The sequence below is a fragment of the Sylvia atricapilla genome, chromosome 25 (genome assembly GCF_009819655.1).
Source record: "Sylvia atricapilla isolate bSylAtr1 chromosome 25, bSylAtr1.pri, whole genome shotgun sequence".
Classification (NCBI taxonomy): domain Eukaryota; kingdom Metazoa; phylum Chordata; class Aves; order Passeriformes; family Sylviidae; genus Sylvia; species Sylvia atricapilla.
Window position 1 is genome coordinate 5,705,746 of NC_089164.1, and position 20,812 is coordinate 5,726,557.

Genomic DNA, 20,812 nt, shown 5'->3' on the forward strand with positions numbered 1-20,812 from the left:
TAATGATTCTGAAGGATGGAGAGGCTCATTGATGTTTCTAGGTTGTGAAAGAAATCTGAACACATCGTTACTGACTTTTGAGTTCAGTGCAATGATTACCTTCCGTAATACATGCTCATTCATAGCTGAGTGTAAGGGAAATTAACATTTACACAGTTATAAATCTATTCTTTAAATATAAGAAGGCTTTTGAGGAGCTGAGAGTAAGAAAGGAACACCTTGAAACAACTGGAGAGGATTTGATTTTAGCAATGTCCTAGTATTGCCCATAGCATTGAAATTTCTATCACCAAAAGTGCTGAAACATATTAAAATGCTTTGAGAAAAGAGTCAGAGAGAGAAGATAAGCACTGCAGCACCACAAGTAGTCACAGCCTGCAATAATAGCATAGTTAATACATTCCTCACAGCCAAGAGTGAATCTCAATATGAGGAGGTTGAATCTTTGTCCCTGACCCAGTTCTGCTGGCTGTACAGAAGAGCTGGGCAAGGCCATGGGTCTTTGTGTGCTGCCAACCTGCCAGCTGAGAAAGGGTTTTACTTCATCCTCTTCCAGTGTGTCAGTCAGCTTTGACATAAAACACAGGTTGTCACTTTGGGGTGATCCATCTGCCCTGTTTTTTCAAGACAAAATGTGGGAAAGGCTGTCTCAGAATGGGAAGGCTGTCTTGGGAATTTCTGATGGATATTCCCTCTTCACCATTTTAGCTTGTGATCTGTGTTTTGCCTGCTCGCAATGAGCAAACCCCTCAGCCTCTCATCCTCATCCCTGGAAGTGTCCATGGCCAGACTGGAAGGGGCTTGGGGCAACCTGGCCTAGTGGAAAGTGTCCTTGTCCATGGCAGAGGGTGGAACAAGATGAGCTTTAAGGTCCCTCCCATCCTGAGCCAGTGTCTGTAATTTGTGAAGCGCTATTGGGAGGAAGAGGGCAGACAAAAAGCAACTAGTGCAAAAGATTTCATTGTGGTGTGTCTCTGTCATTGCACAAACCTTGAGAAAACTGCACAGCTAAAATGTTAATGGTGCAATCACAGTGATGGGCTCCAAACAAGACCACAGAGCTTTCTCTGGACTGACCCTGAATATTCCGGATGCACAGGGACAATCTTCTGGAGTTTCAGCTGCAGGGGGCTGCTGCTCCATGTTCAGTCTCTCATGCTTCCCATCTATACTTTTACACACTTTTGTTTTTAAACCTTGTAACCAGGTGTCCTACCCAGAGTATCTGTCCCAGAGGAAGCTCCCACTGTGCCTTCAAGAGAACAGGGTTTAAAAAAATCTTGGGATGTATTTGGTTTAGATTTCAGCATAGCAACAGTTAAACAAGGACCTACAGCAGAATCAGAGGTAAATAAACATTTGAAAGTGAAAAATACTTGAAAAATGGAAATTAGACTTATTATAGGAGAGAGAAATTCCACCTTCATATATGCCTTTTCTTCTCTGCTCCTTTTTCCCCCCTTGCAATTTATCATGAGCTATTTAACTTAAGCTGTAATCCAAGAACCATTTAAGCATTGGCTCTGCATGTGCAAGTTCTAAATTGCATAGAGCAGGCTACTATTGACCCCTGAGTGGAAATTATTCATTTTACTTCTTTCACTATTTAATTTTACTTTACAATGTTTCAACTTAATTTATTAAGAACTTCAAGCAAATGTGTTCCTGGTGAGATCAAAATTTAAATCAATGAGTTTATGAAGGGGTTTGCAGAGGTATTACTGAGTTTATTTTAAAGTACATGTGCTCAGGCCCAGAGCTCATGCTCAGGGCAGTAATCTCACCTATTTGAATGCTTGCTGGATGCTCTGGCATAGGAAAAGGCAACTCTAATGCACGGCTTTGGGAGTCAAATTAGAACCCTGAGAGCAGCATAGGACAAACTCCGTTTGTGCTGTCTGGACATGCTGCAGTGTGAGTCTGAGCACAAGAAATGAGAGGGAAAAGAGACTTTTGAAATACTTTTATTTTGAAAACGATGGCTTGAGTCATGCCAGCAGTGTGGAGGGGTGTACTGAAAGGGAAGCAAAGGTGACTGATGAGATCTGCTTTTGAAAGCAAAGATTCCAGCTTGTAAAGATGCAAATCTCATTAACCTTAAATAGAGAAACTACTCCAACAGATGAAACAGGGCGATGTAACTCAGAGAGGGGTGCCAGCCCCCATCATTGGAAGTGTCAGGATTGAATCCAGAATTTCTTCTGTCAGGCATGGTTAATAAAGTAAGGAGATCACACTGATGAAGAGGTAAGTACAGGATCTAGAGCTGACAAATACATGCAGATTAGCAGTGCCTCTTTGTCTGTGATTTTTAGTATTCCTGTATGTACCAGCAGTGAGAAAGACAAATCCCTTTGGATTCACACAGGACCATCTGGAGTTGTGCCAGCAGATGAAATTAGAATCAAAGAATTACAGAACTGTTAGGGCTGGAAAAGACCTTCAAGGTCATCAAGTCCATCCAGCATTGCCATATTCACCTCTAATCCATATCCCCAAGTGCCACACACCTTTTGAACACTTCCAGGAATGGTGACTCTATCACTGCCCTGAGCAGCCTATGCCAATGTTTACAGCCCTTTTCAAGAGAAAATGTTTCCTAATACCCAACCTAAACCTCCCCTGCTGTAATTCGAGCCATTTCCTCTCATCTCATTTCCTCTCATTTCTGACCATCTTGCCTAGCAAAAGTAGATGGGTTTTTGTAGTTGTTTCTTATAAACTCTACCCGGGGTGAGCGTATTCAGCTTGGGTATTTGGCAGCTTGGGAGGTCTCCCAGTGAAAAATTCGAGATAGGGCAGGCTCTGGATGTCTGGTATTGGTGGATGAGGAGTGTGGGGACCAGATTATCTCTCCAGCTGTTTGTGCTCCTGAGCTCTATTGACCTTTTTTTCCTCCTGAATATTTTATTGGGGACTCAGCTCTCCTTCCTTGTGCTGGAACAAAATTTCTGTGGCCAAATCCTTGGTCCTTGGAGGGCTGAGCATTGTTCCCCGTGTGGGTGGCACCAAAATGTCACCGCTTGCAGCGATGTCATCTCCACATGGGGGTTTGTGCTGGCCTGAATTCTGCTGTTCTAATTCAGTAAAACAAACACCCTGAAACTCTCAGCTGCACAATGTTTTGATGAACTGGACATGGCCTTTTCTGTTCCAGGCTGTCATTCCATCTCTTTAAAAATGTGGTCTGTGTATTTAGAAAGTGAAGTTGTTTAATTACTTAAATTATTAGTAGCTGCAGAGCTCTGGTTCCTTGGCTAGTACCAGCAATTACAAAAGAAAAATCATCATTACAGTGTTCCATAAAGATTGTTGGAGTTGAATTTGATGTGACTGGCAATATCTTACTTGGTTAAATATTCAGGTGGTTATGTTTGCTTTCTGGCACCAGTAGTTTCAAAGCTGTTAGACTTTTTGATTGAAAAAAAAAAAAAAAAAGGTTGTTAAATTCAATGGCAGCTTTTAAAAGCTAAATACTAGAGAATTTTGAGAATTATTTTCGTTAAAAGCAAAACTAAAATATTATTTGTTTAAAAAATAAAAAGAGATACAGAAAATGACCTGAATAGATCTGATGGAGGTGGACTGCATTTGAGCTCTGCTAGAACAGTTCTTTATGTTTGTTTTGGTTGCAGTTAGTTATGAGACAGATGTCACAGTACAGCTAACACCAGCCTGCCTAGCTGTGGGAATGTCTTGGCAAGCAAACTTCTTACTTTGGGATGAGGTTGGAGCTATAGTTGATGAAGGTGACAGATGTATTTTTAACCCATTATAATATGGTTGATTATTTCAATCAGTACATCTTATTTAGTTAATGAGATTACTGTTAAGAATAAGCAGAAGCTGTAGAAAATAGATGATATTTGACAGTAATCACATCTTTTTTCAGAGTGGTGTGGAACTGGGTCCAAGCAGGGATGTACTAACAGATCAGTGTTATTTCATAAACCATCACAGTATTTATTAGAACCAACTCTGAAGTTTCCTTGGTAAAGTATCCATGAAACATACTGGATACAGAAGGCTTCTTGTTTATCCAGAGGAATCCAGAGGGTTTGTTAAACCAGCACAGCCAAATGTGCCTTTTAAGGTGAGCAAGTCTGTGGTTTGTACATCTGAGAAAAATACCCATGTCCTAGGTACTGACTGGGGGATTGTCTCCTTAAAAGCCATAAAAAGTTTGAGGAAAAGAGCAAGTCATGGAAAGTGTGGTGACTAACAGGCTAAATGAGGCTGTTGTGTGATACTGTGGTGAGAGGGCTGAGTTGGTGGGAATGGGAACTGCCAGTTAGCATGGCTTCCTGGAAAATCTGCCTCTCCAGATAAACATAATCTTGTTTCATGTTTGACTTAACTTGAGTGGTGTCTATAAATATGTACAAGAAGGAAAGATTTCTTACACCAGAGGGCCTTTTATTTTGTAGGCAAAGATTTAATGAAATTTACTGCCTGGAAGATGAAAAGCCTGATCAAACTAGGGGGAAAAAAAAAAGGAAGTTTCTCTCATAACTTGGAGCCTATCTGTGAGCTCTCAGTGAGATATGCTGATGTGTTCACACACCTTTGTGTAGCCTCAGAAGCAATGAGTAAAAATGCTGTAGTGTCTCCTCTGCAGGACGGTCACGGTGGCTTTGGCTTGCAGTGACTCTTCAAAAATCACCCGATGCTGCAGCTCCGAGGTGGGGTGTGTTGCAGAGATGGTGTGATCCCTCAGCCCTATAAATAGCTGCAGTGTGGGGGGCTTTACTTTCTGTGGAGCTGGCAGGATGGAGACTGGAGCTGTGGCTCTGAGGTGCCAGCTCTGCCAACAGCTCCAGCCTTGAGCTCCTGTTTGGCACTGGACATTGCTGGGGCTTTAGCCAGATGGTTCAGCCCTTCAAGCTGTGGGGGAGGCAGGCCCTCACAGGCCTGGGGCTCAGTCCTGCTGAGGTAGATGATCATTCACCTCTCAAGTTCCTTGACAGCATTTGGAGTAAGCTGAGCTTGCATAGTGATCACATTTGCAGAATCTGCTGATTTCTAGAAGTATGTGTGGGGTTTATGTGGAAAATGATGCTGGGTTTAATTTTATAAGTGATACATTTTTTAACTGCCACCATATGTAGACCTGTGTAGGTACCACTCTGATTAGAAGGTGCAGTGAATGGGCGTTCTTCAATGTGACTGCACAATATGTTCTAGACATGCCAGGAAACAATCCTGAGGTACAGCAAATGGCAATCTGAGGATGCAAGTGCGTGTCTGTGTGTGTGTGAATGTGTGTGTGTGCATGTGAGAGTGTGTATGTGTGTGTGGGAGTGGGTGTGAGAGCGTGCAACCCTGGACTGCATTGGTCTGGTCAGCATTTAGTGTTGATAATGCCAAGGTTGTGGGTTTGATCCCCATATGGGCTATATATACTTAAGATTTTGACTCAGCAATCCCTGTGTTTTCCTTCCAATTCAGATATCCTGTGATTTTCCCTTTTCACTGTTGATCTGTTAATAGCAGATCTTTCTTTTTTTTTTTTGGCAGAAGAATAGGCTTTTATTTATTACCTTGCCTTTTTTGTCCTTTTCTTTTTGTTTATCCCATATTTTCTTTCCCCAGTTACCCAGTGGGAGACTCTTTCATGCAGCTGCAGTTATCTCAGATGCCATGTACATCTTTGGTGGCACAGTGGACAATAACATCAGAAGTGGAGAGATGTACAGGTTCCAGGTAATTGGCTGATAAACATACTTCCACTCCAGTTCCACATGAGTCCTGTCTGTGAAGTGTCTGGTTTAGCTCACCATGAGTTCCACAGCTTTTAGTCCATGGCCTTCCTACAGGCAGACTCTATTTCAGATTCAGCTTTCAAAAGTCAGTGTGTGTCTTTAAAATCTTCTGAGAGATGTTATTTGGGCAGACATTTTGGTAAGGTCAAGCCATCTAGTGCCTTCTGAAGTTCTACAGAGATCATGACAACTTTGACAAATCACTGGAAAGTGTAGCAGATGGGATTTGCTATGTTATTTCATTAAAATGGGCTGTTCCTCTTCGTGTGCTGTCCTGTCCAGAGCTCTGGGGCAGAATGTTTTGTATTGTGGTTTTATCTCCATGCAGCATTCCCGTCCCACAGAACTATGGGAATTGAAAATTTTAAATTCAGGATACTCACACTAGATTGAATCCCATGTACACTCAAGTTTATTTTTATTGCATGGCACCCTCAGACAAGTCCTGAGAGCAGATGAGACTCCCAGCCTCCGAATCCTCATATCTGGAAATTGTGATGAGACACAATTCTTCCATGTTATGCTGTGTTATCTGTCCTTACCCTCACCATGGGGGAAGCCCTTCCACGTGACATTCTACTTTACATGCTACACTGAGGCTGAGTTAATAAGAAAATCCAGTGATAGTAGATGTGACCTTGGCACTTTTGGTTATAGAATCATAGGATCAGGAATGTCCTGAGCTGGAAGGAACCCACAAGGATCATCAAGTCCAGCTCCTGGCCCTGCACAGACACCCCAACAATCCCACCCTGGGCATCCCTGGGAGTGTTGTCCAAATGTTCCTGGAGCTCTGGCAGCCTTGGGGCTGTGCCCATTCCCTGGAGAGCCTGGGCAGTGCCCAGCACCTCTGGGGGAAGAATCTTTCCCTGATATCCAGCTTAACCTTCCCCTGACATGGCTCCAGCCATTCTTTGGGTCCTGTCCCTGCTCACAGAGAGTGGGAGATTGAAGCTGTCCTTCCACTGCCCTTGTGAGGAAGCTGCAGACTCTGAGGGGATCTGACCTCAGGCTCCTGTGCTTCAGAGCGATTTGAGATTTGAAGTTTATATAGCCACTGAAATTCATTCTGTCTTCTGTGGGGTTTTATTTTTTCTAGTTTTCTTGTTACCCTAAATGCACTCTCCATGAAGACTATGGAAGGCTGTGGGAAAACAGGCAGTTCAGTGACTTGGAGTTTGTTTTGGGAGAGGTGAGTAGAATTTATTGGAAAGTTGCCAATGGGGGTGTTAGTGTGTGTGTGGTGTGTTTGCTGGGAAAAAAGCAAATTGTGCAGCGGTTGTGCCAGAAACCCTGAGAATGAATCACTGGTGAACTGTCTGCCTGGTTTAGTAAGTTTCACTAATCCAGATAAAATTTTAAAGCTGCAGTGGAGAAAACTTTTAAATTGGGAAGATCTGTGGGTCACTGACTTAACCTGAACTTATTGAAGCATGTTACATAGAGTTGCAATATGAAAATTTAACAATGACCTCTGTACTACCAGTTCCCAGTTGCCTCCTCGGAAGGCAGGTCAGTGTTTTGCAAACCCATTATCATTTCAAGAGCCATTTTTAATTACTGAAATAAAAGAGAATGAGAAAAAGCAGTACAGGGGAATTGTTCTCTAGTAATGAAAATAGTTAAAAAATTTAATAGAGAACAGGTTTTCTGAAAATAAACATGAGAAATTTGAACTTACCTGTGTTCCTTTTGCAAAAAGAAAAGGTTAGAAAAAGCAAAGCTCAGAGAACAGATCCTCAACAACAGATGAAATAAATTATGGCAAAGAATAGCAAAAACCATTCTGTTATTTTGAAAAGGTAATATTAAACAGAAAATCAGCTGCAAGAATAAAATGCACTATATGTGACACAGCAGCTTCCACTCAGTGAATGTGACACAGGCTCTTTCCCAAATGGTGTTTGCCATTAGCCTTTGGGGAAATAGGTGTTGAATTTCATCTATATGTGCAGAGCAGATGTAAGGCTGCCTTTGACTCTAACTTGAAATGTGTTGTAACCTGGGGTTCAGCCCAGGTTTCTATGACATCTGCCATCTGCCATGACCATGTGATTCGGGGATAAAAGTTGAATGTGATTTCTGTCTTTGCCTTTGGCAGAAGGAGGAGCGAGTCCGGGGGCACACTGCTATCATCACTGCTCGCTGCAAGTGGCTGAAAAAGAAAATCATGCAGGCCAGGGAGAGGGTGAAACAGGTAAATATGCTGGAAAAGTAGCCTTGTAGCAAGGTAAGGCTTATTCTGCCCTGGTTTGGGAATAAGGTTGTCAGGAGAAAAGTAATATCTGCTGAGACAGCTGGAGGATGGGAGCAGTGTCTGATGCTAAGGTGCTCTTGAGCAAGTAAAATAAAGAGGATCATTAGTATTAACGAAGGCTACTGGATGTGTATCAGGAGTGTAACATGGAGGAGCCAGAGTTAATCCTGTTATCTGGATTTGACAGTGTGGTTCTTGGAAGCTCTTGTAGCTGTCTGAGGTCTAATCTTGTGGAATGCCCCAGAGAGGTGTGTGTACCCTTCCCGGTGGGGGAGGTAAGAGCTGTGTCATGGGGATGCCCCACAAGATCAGACACATTAGAGGGAAGAAAGGCAGTGCTAAGAGTTTCAGCTGCATCTGTTCCCTTGACCTTTGTATTTTTTTTACTTTTTTTCCAGAGATGAAATTCTGGTGCCTCTGATCATTGTCTATTAATTTTGACTACTTCCAGCTTTTCAGCAGCAAACATGTAATGGCTTTTGGGGAGGTGGTAACACACAATCTGCAGTAAGATGTGGGTGCCTCATTGTCCCCCAGTTAAATGTTTTGCCACTGGAAGGCTATGGGGAAAGGCTGTCAAAGTGAAACTCGAAGTAATAGAGTGCTTTAAAATACTTCAGTGAAGCACTTTGTGCTCTGCCTTTGCAAGGCAGGGTTTGTGGAATCTGGTCCCACCTGTCCCTCCTTCACAGAGTGAGGCTATTCCTGCTGTGGGCAGAAATGTGAGTTCAGTGCAGTTCATTCCTCCCTTGCTCTGATGTCCTGCTTCTGACCTATATCCAGGAGCTTACTTGTGCTCTGATCCATGTGTCCCCCAGGTTATGGAACAGTAAGTCTAAGACATATGAATTCCTTGTTATCTTAAAGATAATCCTGAAGCTAAAGAGATCCTGGGTCTTGAAGAGTGTGGAGTGAGGAGAAGGATCCTCTGGTTCAGTGGTAACTTGTGTAAACTGGCACAGGCTTGTGCCATGTTTGGGTGGTTTTTCTGTTTCGTTAGAAATCAAAGCAAGACATTGAAGAGGAGGGGCACAGCACATGCCAGAAGGATGGGATTGATGGGAATGTCAAGCTGTGCCGACTGCAGCCACTGCTGGAAGTGCCCATCCGAGAGGCCGAGGCCCAGCCCTTTGAGGTGCTCATGCAGTTCCTGTACACAGATAAGATAAAGTATCCCCGCAAAGGTAGGGCAGCAGGGTGAAGTAACACTGCCACTAAGGAGGGGAGGGGGGCAAATGTGTTTGGAAACAGCAGGATCCAGCATTTGCAGGTGATCAGTCCTGTCCTGAGCATGTAATCACTAACCTGAGATTAAACGAAAAGCAGATTTTTATGAGAGTGTACTAACCATGCTTTTTTTTTCCTAATTCTTTTCAAATATCAAGGAAGAACAAGTTCTTGATCATTCCAAACAGTGAAAAAAAACCCTAACAAACAAAAATATTGTGGTATTTTGAACATCACAGCATTGTGCTTGGAAGAACCATGTATCTTATCCTGGCTTGATTTATTTCATTTTTCTGATATTGTTTTCATCCATTTTAAACTGAGCCCACATAGAAAGGTGCGCAAGCCAGTATTTATGACCTGTTAAAAATCCGAACTGAAGGAATGCCTCAGGAAGACAAAATCCATTTTATGTATTCATTAAAGTTCTCTGAGTTAAAAACAGAGGAAGGTTGGGGAAGTAATAGCCAGAGAACTTGCAACTCCCACACAGGGAATCCGGCTCCTGGCTGTGTGAGTGGTGAGGGATGTGGGGCAATGGGAGTGAGTCTGGATACAGCGAGGAACTCCAGCTGCTGGGGCTGGGGAAGCTGCAGCCATGGGACACAGTGAAGTTCTGTGAGGTACAGCTGTCACAGCACTGATCTTTGCTTCAGCTTCACTCCAAGTTCATCCCTTTCTGCAGAGGTCATTCTCAGGAAGAAAGTCATATGTGTCCATTTGTGCCAAGGCTTTCCCTGTGAGGAGGCCTGCCTCAGAATGGTCCCACTGACTGGGGATGAGGGAACTACTCCCTGGATTCTGCTGACATTGTCAGATCCAGCTGTTCACTGGTACCATCAGTACCTTGGTACCATCACCTTGGGACAGGCTTAGGCCAAGGGAAGGCTTGGACCCCTGAGCTCTTCCCATTGTTACAGTCTTCCCAGGCAGCCTGCCCTTCTTCCCAGCCCATGAGAGGTTCTTTCTGGTGCTCCTGCTTGGGCTGGGATCCTCCGTGGGCCCTGCCCTGCCCATTTGTATTCCTAGTTGCTCCTCTCAGTTCAGAGAGCAGCACCCTGGGGACCCACCCGGAGGCTGAGCTAATGGAATTGGGCATGCTCATCAAATGGGATTTTCCAATTAGACACGGGGAAGGCACGTGACAGGCGAGAGGGCTTTTCTTTTTTATATTAAAAAGCAGTTAGAGCAGGTGGGCAGAGATCTCCTGTGAAGAAAGCAAAGGCCATGGGGGATTATTCCTTGAGTTGGTGTCCCAGTAGCCCCATTGCAGTGGCCCACAAGGGTCCCCTCTGGCCCTCTCTCACTTCAGCACTCGTAGACCAGCTGTGGGTCTGTGCAGGCTGAAGCAGAGTGAAAGCACAGAGTACCTTCATAAGGGTCTGTCAGAATCAGGGATCTGATTGTTAATAATGTGTAAAACACTAGGACTCTGACAGGGCTGTTGGCAGCTGGACACTGAGAAATTTGGCTTCAAGCTCCAGGGCTTGTCAGGGATTTTAGAGACTTTGCTTTCTGTGGAGGGTTTCAAAAAATTGTGATCCAGACTGTCACAAAATCTTAGTCAAAAAAGTACTTTGGGTTGACTTTTGCATACTTCAAATTTGAACCTCCTCTTCCAGTATTGATTCAGATTTTACCTAACCAGGAATGGAATTTTTTCCCTATAAAAATATTCCAGCCACTGCGTGTTCTACTATTCTGATTGCTCTGGTTGATATAAAAATACTTCTAGAAGGGTTCCTCTCTTTGTTCTGTGAGCTCTCCATCAGTTTTCCCTCTTGCAATTTCAGGTCATGTGCAGGATGTGTTACTCATTATGGATGTGTACAAACTGGCCTTAAACTTCAAGCTCTCTCGGCTGGAACAGCTCTGCCTTCAGTATATTGAAGCCTCTGTAGATCTGCAGAACGTGCTCATTGTGTGTGAGAATGCTAACAAGCTTCAACTGGATCAGCTAAAGGTAATCACTCTGCTGTATCAGAATTACATTCTGCATACAAAGTAACTGAAACATTTTTAAAACAATTTTTAAAAAAAAATAAAATTTATGTAATTAACATTTGGCCAAAGGTATCAGCTTTGGCAAATTTGTCATTCCTTTAATTTCAGTCACTTGAGTATATTTAGCATGGCTTGTCCTGCTGTGGCTTGTGATATTATGTGGGCCTTTTTCAATACATGCTCAATATTTTTGCGTATATGCTTTGTAGAATGTCAAGGGCAGAGTGACTTTGGCTCTTCATCAGTTCACTCTTGCCGCAGCAAGATGGAACCAGTGCATTTCCTGCTCTTTCTGTGTTACATATACTGACACCGCAGATAGGTTCTTTCATTTTCTAGATGGAAAAACTAAACTCTGTTCTCAGGCCTTTGCGCTGAAAAACAAAATGTGCCAGTGATTCTGTGTCTCTGTGGTGGGTGAGAGGCTGTTGGGTGTCAGTACCAATCGGGGTGGGGTTGCTCACTGGCTGTAGCCCAAGAGGTGCTGGCTGTGCTGATCCCAGAGCAGTGCCCAGAGCCAGTTCTGCTGAACCTGCAGGGGAGCAGCTCCTGCCCCCAGTCCCAGAACCAGAGCAGGACCATGCTGATAATGTTCAACCTGTGCTCACCAGTGACCATATTACTGGTGGCTGCAAGCACAGTGAGGCTGGAGAAATCCGTATGCACCAGCACTTCCTCAGGCACTGTGTGTGCACTGGATTTGGGAGAGGAAAGGCCTCCAGGGGGAAGCAGCAAGGCCAGCAGCAAGTGTGTAAATGCCAGCACAGCCTTTGGTGCATGGCGCCAGCTGTCCAGAAGCTAAAGCTTTGGTGGATCTGGTGCCCCTACCTGCCCTGGCTGCCTCTGGAGTGACCTCAGGGCTCTTGCATATGGCTGCAGTTGGGCAGGATCACCATTAGCTGCCATCCTCTCTGCTCAGGTGCTCATTAGTCCTCATGGGTGAGTCCTCTGTAGAAAGCTGCTCTTTCTGGCATCTCATTCACAATTTAAAACATTTCACAGGTGAGTCCTGACAGATACCTTTGGATCCCAGGTGAAATAAATGACAGAAACAGGCAGTAGTAATGATTCTTTGAGTGAACTTGTACCCACCTTATGGTGAGCTGGTGTAGATTGCATTTATTGCTTATAAAAGTGTCCTGAGGGGAGCCCTTGGTTCATACTGGGAAATGAAATGCCCTTTTTATGTCTCAACTGTTTAGCATTAAGTCTGTTTCATTTGTCCCTTTTCACCACACTGATTTTTGTAAGAAGTTTTGTCACACAAGAGCCTTCTAGAGCTCTTGAACTGTTTGCTGTGTTTGTGGAAAAGGTTCAGGCAAAACCTACACAAGGAATTCTTTAAGCTATTTGGACCCTTGATGGAGAGTGTCAAGAGTTAAGATTTCTTCACCCTTTTAATTAACTTTTGATATCTAATTATGTTAAAAGTTATTATGAGGTAGCAACCAATCTTCATTATCTCCGTGAAGTTTTCAGTATCTCCTGAGACTCCTGTTTTAGAAAGCTTTGGAGCAGTTAATGAGCAGTTAATATCTTCCTTGTTAATATTTCTAGTCAATTTTTTCTAGATGCTTAGAGTTGTCCTGAATTCCCTGTTCAAGTAGGAGCCTAAACAGTCTTTTAGGAAGAATAAGGATATGACTGTTGGGTAGTTCCAGCTGCAGGATCCATGTGGAGGTTCAATGGACAGGATGGCGAATGGCGTATGTAACACGTGGCATGTATGGGATGCTTTAAGATGACTTCAAACAATATACCATAAATGTCTTGATCAATATTGGTGTATTTTTAAGGAACATTGCTTGAACTTTGTGGTGAAGGAATCCCATTTTAATCAAGTCATAATGATGAAGGAGTTTGAGCATCTTTCTTCATCCCTCATTGTGGAGATTGTCCGGAGAAAGCAGCAGCCACCTGTCCGAACACACTCTGACCAGCCGCTCGACATTGGTAACCTTCCTGCTTTGGAGTAATTCCGTGTGCTGGTTTGGCTTTGCTAATGGTTTATTTGGCCTGGGGAGATGTCTGGGAAGCAGGCCTCTGCAGCCCACCAGTTCCCAGTTGGGATAACTGCTCAGGCTCTCTCCCAGACTGAGACAGAGCACAATGATTCTTTTCCCATGTGTTTCAATCAAAATGGTTTGCCATCAAAGTAAATGGGAAATATAGCTGTGTTCTTGCAATAAACCATCCTGATCCTGTTCAGAGAGATGAGAGAAGGAGCAGAAGGGTGTTAAGAATGATCAAAAAAAAGGCAGTGGACAGTCACTGTAAGTGGCTGAAGGATGACAGAGCTGAGCAGGGAAAGAGCCTGCTTGAAGGTGTTCAAGGAGGAGCAGGAGGAAGGAGGAGGTGAATCAGACACTGCTCTGTGTGTGTGTGAAAGGAACAGGAGATAGGGAGGAGAAGAGGAAGATGTAATTTACAGTTTTATTGTGGGCTGATTTGGGACTAGTCCTACTCAACGTTTTAACATCCTGACACACAGTACAAGGAATGTAATAATGAAATTTTCTAAGGCCACAAAGTTCAGAGGCATTGGCAGAGTTGGTGTGGAGTGCTGCACAAAAATAATTGGGAACTGAAGAGAAAGAGAGGGAAGCTAGTCCTGGAAGGTCAAGTAGAAAGGCTTTGGCTGGCATTTGTCCCACGGGAGAGAGGTGCACTGGCTGGGAAGGTGACAGAGCCAGTTCTGTATCTAGAGTTGGAATGGTGTAAGAGACCCAAACATTAAAAACTGAAAGATGAACTTTGAAAATATGTATGAATATGGAGCAGACTTGGATGTGCTCTATTTCTCAGTTGTGTATTTACAAAGGTTGATTAACATATTGAATAAAAGAAGCCTTTTTGCTGATTTGGAAAAGATTTTTCATTAAGATACAAAATTTTATATTCCTTGTGGTCGAAAATATTGCAAAGGGAGGAGAAAAATCAGCTTTCATATCTGTAGAGAGCACCTGTCAGTGTGGCCACAGCTGGAGTTTGCTGTCAGTGGCAGAAAGCAGAGCTGACAGGTGTGGTTCTGGGAGGGGCAGTAGGGAATGAGCTGTAGTGGGGAAGGATGAAGCTCATTTTGCTCCAAGATTATGAGGAACGACTTGACTCAAATTCACACTGAGAGTCCCAAAGGAAAGAGGGGCTGGAGCTCTGACTTGTCCATGTATTAGTTGGATAGTACCTGGTCACCTGGAACTATCATGTCTTTATTTAGTTATGTTTTATTTCAGGAACATCTTTAATTCAGGACATGAAGGCTTACCTGGAAGGAGCCGGGACTGAATTCTGTGATATCATCCTGCTCCTAGATGGGCACCCACGGCCAGCCCACAAAGCCATCCTGGCAGCTCGCTCCAGGTGAGCCTTGTTCTAACACTGTGCCAAGAGTGTGTGTGAGGGACAGTGCAGGGCTGGCCAGTCTGTGCTCAGCTGGCTTGGTTTAGAAGACAGGGAGGAACTTAAATCTGGATGAAATGTTAAGATGCAGCTTTGCTCAGTGAGCGTAATAAGCCTTTAAGCAGTAGTGATTAATTTTTTTTTCCATTTCATACCCAGCCAGCAGGGAAAATAGGAAGAAATTAGAACTGCAGAGATTCTGCAGAGGGTGTGGGAGAAGCTGCACTGCAAGACAAAGCATCTGTAAAATTACAGGAAGGGGAAAAGGATGAAAAACATAAGGTGGTTTCAGTGAAGTGGAGAGCAGCAAATGTTCACTGAGGTCAGAAGGAGCCTTCTGACAGTGAACAATTCATATTGTATCATGTGGAACTTGAATTTCTTTCTCACTTTCTGATATTTAAGACTGGTTATGAATAAACATAACAAAAAATGGTGCATAACAGAGACTAGAGCGTTACGCTTTATGCAGAGAAAGGAGTTCACCCTGCTGATGGTGGGACTGTTGTCCCTCCTCAGGGTGTAGCTGAATTGGATTTGTCCTGCACTTGTGTGTTCTGTGGACCTACACCTTATGTTCCACCAAACATTAAGTGTTCATAACATTTCTATTTCAAATACCATAACGATTTTTTCCAGACCCAGTAACAATATCAGTGTTAGTTACCGTGGTATTTTACCAGAAGCATTTCACAGCTCTTAAAACAGCCCTGATGATTGGCAGCCTGTATATATCAAGGAAATTCATAATGCTTTAAGCTCTCTGCTGGGTCTTATGCAAATTAGAGAAAAAGCAAAGCACCATGTGTCCTAATTTTCAAGAAAAGACAAATTTCAGGTAGTCCTGATGGTAATTAGGGGGATTATATTTGGAGTTTGCACTGGCAGACATGCATGAAAAAATAAATGAGCAGTGTTTTTTGCCCAGGTTGTCACCTGAATTTGTTGCTTTAGAAGCTGCAGTTCTGAATAGAAGCCTTCAAACAATACTGGGTTAAACCATTTGTCTGCAGAATGTGTTACATGAGTTTTATTTCCCTTTCCAGTTACTTTGAAGCCATGTTCCGTTCCTTCATGCCAGAAGATGGGCAAGTGAACATTTCCATAGGTGAAATGGTTCCCAGCAAGCAAGCATTTGAGTCCATGCTTAGATACATCTATTATGGAGAAGTGAACATGCCTCCTGAGGACTCCCTGTATCCTTAGATTTGAAGGAATTGGAGGATCTGTCTGATTGCATATCCAGCAGGTCACCTTCCTTTTTGCTTTGGATTGCCTGGCACAGACTGGGAGGATGGTCTGTTGGGGGTCATCAGCAGGCTCTGCACTTCCAGTCCTCACAGGGATTTGTTTGCTGTCAGTGCTCTCACCTTCACTTTCTGGTTTATTCCTCAATGGGATGAACAGATACCTCTTTGCAGCACCTTACTACTATGGCTTCTCCAACAACAGGCTCCAGGCCTACTGTAAGCAGAACCTGGAAATGAATGTCACAGTGGAGAATGTGCTCCAGGTAATTGTCCCCAAGCACTTCAGTTAGTCACTTAAAGGAAAACCAAGGGGTCTGGTCAAGTGGGTACCCCCAGTGCCAGGTCACTGAGACTGCCCAGTGGCAGTGGCCCTGTATGATGACATATATGGGAGCCCAGCCTTCAGCAGCATTATTCCTTACCTGGTACTGTGTCACTTCTGTTCCTGTGCTGCAGGCTTCACAAGGTACTGCTCACCTGGCTCCTCCTGAGCTCTCATCCCCTGTTAAAGAACTGTGTTTCTAAAGGTCTGTTTAAGATGACCACATGCACTTGAACTATAAACCCTTTTTGGCAGACATTTGTTCCAGGGCAAATGGTGGTCTGCAGGTAACAGACATTAGTCTTGTTTTATCAGTGATGCTGACAGGATCTGGCAGTGGAGTTTGAGCTAATAAAAGATATTGTGTGGTAAAAAGGCCAATGCCAGCTCCCAGGCAGGCAGCCTGAACCTCTGCAGAACAAGCAGAAGCAATTCCTGCTGATTAGCTCTTGAGGACTCCATACATTTTAAATCCATGGCTTATCTTGGAATAGTTCAGAAAAGATCAGTTTGTAATGCAAAATGGAGATGTTCCCTAGCTAAGACGAGTTACCAGCTCTGGGTCAGGTTTGAGCATCTGAGCTGTGCAGAACAGAAATCACATTTTTGCTCCTGCTCTAGATTTTAGAGGCAGCTGACAAGACCCAGGCCCTGGACATGAAGAGGCACTGCCTGCACATCATCGTCCACCAGTTCACCAAGGTTGGTTGCATCTTTTCTGTGGCTTTTGAGAGCTGCTGTCCTCTGTCACTGCCTTGGTTAAAGACATGTTCCTATAGAAATCAGTTTAATTCTCCTTCATGTGAAATAGCTGAGAGCTGGCTGCGTGTTACTGACGCTCGCTGACAGGACTGCTAGGCACACTTCTCACACCAAAGCAAATTAAAGACTAGAACAAGCTAGTCTAGAAATGGGAAGCCCTTCCAAGCAGAAGTTACCCAAAATTGCTTTCATTTCCAGTTGTTCCAACTGTTAATTTTTTGCTGTGCCCTTGTTGGGTTCGTGTGTGTGTAGCAGGGTAAGTTTGTTGTATATTGAGGGCACAAATCTCTCTCTCACTAGCAGTTATCAGTGTGCTTCCCTTAAAGTATTCTCTGTCATACATGTTTTATGGTCATGTGCTCTAAAACAAATTACCATGTCTTGGCTGGGCTCTGTATGATTTCCATATTCAACAGTTGGACCCCATGGTCTTAGAGGTCCTTTCCAATCTTAAAAATTCTCTGGTTCTGTTTTAATGGGATTATGCATTAGTGGCAGGAAAGGTCAAGAGCCCAGTGTGCTGATGTTCCTGTCCACACTTGAGAGAATAAGGATATTGTCATTTAATTGTTCCTGTGAGATGTGGTCCATCCATGAGAGTTCCCCAGCATGTCATCAGTTCATTGCTCAGCTAATTAGCATTGCTGAAATAGGTAGATACATCATAGGAATTGGGATTTCTGGATGCTACACACATAGGGATAATAATTCCCTAGTTAATATTCAAGTAGCTCACTCTCCTTTGTATATTTAAATTCACAATCCTCCTGGGGAAGAAGAGCACTGCTACATCCCATTAGTGTCTGGAGAGGAGATGGGACAATGTTCAGGCTCTTCATTAAATGCCAAAGTTGCTGGAGCATGACGCATTTTACATTCAGAAATAACTGAAATTGCATAAAAAGCATTGGGAGTGGAGCCAGTATCCAGAAATCACTCCCAGAGGAGAGTCCACAGCAGGAGGTTGCAGCCCCTGTCTTCATCCTGTCTTTTTTCTTCTGGCCCCGTGAGTCCTGTGGAGCTGCCCAGTTCAGCAGGAATGGGGAATGGTCCCACTGCAGGGTACAGGACATCTCTGGGGTTGGGGTGAGTGCCTTGCACCCGCTGAGGGCTGAACTATCACAGTATCACTTCCCAGTGGAGGCCACATGAAGACAAAGAGGTGTGATTCTCCCCAGAATGTACAGGGGGAAACGGACATTGCAACACTGGGAGGCAGCGATGGGAGCTGGAGGGCGTTCCTCAGCTGTACTTCCTCACCAGGATGGGGGGAAATGTTTCATGTTTAAACTGTTAACTGATAGAACAGTGTTCATCAAAACGTGTCTGGAAGTCTGTCAAGCAGATGTGCACAGAGAAATCTCAATTATGCAATGTTTTCCCTTGGTCTGAGAGGCCTCAGTGTGTGATTCTTGGCCTGGGCTGGGTGATTCAGTGTGGCTGGGCACAGACACTCTCTGCTCTGCTCCTGGGCCAGCCACGGGCTCTGAGGGGGATTTGTTCTCAGGCACAAGCCCGGTGGGTCACTGGAGCTCAGGCAGGCTGGGTCCCTGGCTGTGGGATCTCCCGTTCTTCCAGTTACTTAACGCTGTTCTGAATTTGGACTGTTAAGGAGTTTTCCCCACAGCAGGAGAATTACTGAAGAGCTGTTTCCCAGAGGGTCACTGCTTTGGGCAATGTGTTTTCAGGCTCTTGTGTGTCAGTGTTGTGCAAAAGCCCTAATAAACCTGCTGTTGTGACGTGCTTATAGTGACACCCTGATCTGTTCTGCAATGTATGCCTGGGGCGTGGGCAGGATCCCACCAGTGGGGGATCTGGGGGTCTCTTTCCCTTCCAGTCCAGGCAGAGCCTTAGACTGAGGGTACTGCTACAAGCACATCCTGAGCTCTTTCTGAAAGCATCCTCAGCCATTTCCTTTCTGGCCTTCAAAGTTTGCTCAGAACATCTTTATTCATCCCAGTGCATCTCCCTAGAACAAGGTGATAGTGTCAGTTCAGGTAAGGCAGATGGGTGAGTGCGTGGGCACAATCTGCCTGGAGGCTGGGTGTGTGTTAGTGCCTCTAGACAGAGAGATTACTGACTCCTTACCATGAGGTTGAGGAGAAGGAAGTAATGTGTAGAGTGCCTTTTTCCTAGCAGATGAGCTTCTGAACAGTCCAGAAGCATGAAGTTTGTTGTAGATTCTCATCTATCTGATGTGGTGGAGTTTTTTGTTGGCAAGTGCTCCAGTGACCTGCTCTGACTGCAGGAAGAATGCCAGCAGAACCAGCATGGACACTGAAAAGAGCTTTTCCTAAGGAGCACAGGAGTAAAGAGATCATGCCCTGAGTCACATTTTCGGTGCGCAGCCACCGATCTCAGAGCTCAGGCTGTGCTGGTGCCCAGCATTGCTCTTAGGAGAGTGCTCAGTCAGTGTCTTGTAGGAGCTGTCAGTACAAGAGGGGCAGCTCTGGGGGCAGAGTCCTGCTGCTCTCCACTCCCAGCAGTCTGAATTTGGTTCTAAGCCCCGACTGGAGCCCCATGATCTGTTCCCTGCAGCCCAGCCCCACAGCTGGGGTCTTGCACCATCTGCGCCCAGCCAGACTTGCTGTGGGGTGCCAGGGGTAAAAGGGTAATACACGAGCTGTGATTTGGGGAGGTTTTTAATTTCGTCCTGTTTTTTCTGTTTTGTTTTCCTTGAAGGTCTCCAAGTTGCCAAATCTCCGCTCGCTCAGTCAGCTCCTCCTCCTTGACATCATAGATTCCTTAGCTACCCACATCTCAGACAAGCAGTGTGCAGAGCTGAGTGCAGACATTTGACATGTCTTGGTAATCCACCTTCTCGTTTGTTCCTGACAAACACTGGCACTTTAGAGCTGGCTCTGGTTTACTGTTATGTATGGAGTAGCTCAATGTGTGCACAGTACAGCAGCCCTGGAGGAGCAGGGACAGCTGAGGTGCTCTCTCTGGATTTGCTGGGTTTGTACCTTTATGCGGTGTTTGGACTTCGTTACATTTGTTACCCAAATGTAGACTTGAAATCACGGCAGGTGTGAATTAATTCCACGTGGTTTGGGGAGTTACTGAGTTCGTAATCAAGCCCATTATTACTTTCACACTGTAAAATCAAGCAGTCATGAATAAGAGTTACTAATCCTTTGAAACACAATATTTAAAGAATACTATTTAAAGAGCTGACCCAGCCCAAGGGCTGTAAGGGGAAGTCAGAACAAAACTGGGAACAAGAGCACGTGGTGTTCACAGGGAGACTGGCCCTTGGACCAGAACTTAGTGACTTTTCAGATATGCCATAGTGTGGATTAACAGATAAGCCCCTGTGCAACTGCCCAGATTGGTGGGCTATGGGAATCCAGACCTATGCTCTGCAGCAGGTCAGACTGGAAGATTACAGCAGTCCTCTCTGACCATCAAATCCATTAATACTGTCTTGCTAAGCCTTTCTAAATCTATTTATTAATAAAGAATTAACATCTTCTCCTGGCATTTAATGATTGACTTGGATTTCATTTCGGAAAAAAATTAAACAAAAAACGTTTAGTGCTTGATGAAGGTCACATTGTTAAAAATAACTCTGTTACATCTTGTTACTAATTTTATATTGAAGTGTCTCTGTGAGCTCTTGCCTTTGCAGGAAGGTGAATGAAGGCAGAGTGCCCTTCCCAGCCCCTGCAGGAACTGCTCCTGTTCTCCTCTTGCAGCCCCCAGCTCTGTGCCAGATGCTTCCTGCTCTGCAGAGTGGGGAGAAGAGGAGCTTCACCTCTCCTCACAGCTGGATAGAGTTGGTTGGAGAGCACCAGAAACGTGGTGTTGGTAAAAGTGTCTGGTGGTG

General features: G+C 44.4%; 1 protein-coding gene across 1 annotated transcript in view; it reads left to right on the plus strand.

Annotated features, from left to right (window-relative positions):
* LZTR1 (leucine zipper like post translational regulator 1) overlaps window positions 1-20,466 on the plus strand; it is a 35,797-nt gene extending 15,331 nt beyond the window's left edge. Inside the window, exons 10-20 of the mRNA XM_066335903.1 lie at window positions 5,593-5,703; window positions 6,862-6,954; window positions 7,864-7,959; window positions 9,020-9,203; window positions 11,040-11,209; window positions 13,047-13,203; window positions 14,484-14,610; window positions 15,696-15,845; window positions 16,057-16,162; window positions 16,843-16,923; window positions 19,666-20,466. Coding sequence (XP_066192000.1) covers window positions 5,593-5,703; window positions 6,862-6,954; window positions 7,864-7,959; window positions 9,020-9,203; window positions 11,040-11,209; window positions 13,047-13,203; window positions 14,484-14,610; window positions 15,696-15,845; window positions 16,057-16,162; window positions 16,843-16,923; window positions 19,666-19,782 — 1,392 coding nt within the window. The 3' untranslated portion in view covers window positions 19,783-20,466. The remainder of the gene's footprint in view (window positions 1-5,592; window positions 5,704-6,861; window positions 6,955-7,863; window positions 7,960-9,019; window positions 9,204-11,039; window positions 11,210-13,046; window positions 13,204-14,483; window positions 14,611-15,695; window positions 15,846-16,056; window positions 16,163-16,842; window positions 16,924-19,665) is intronic.
* The last annotated feature ends 346 nt before the right edge of the window (window positions 20,467-20,812 follow it).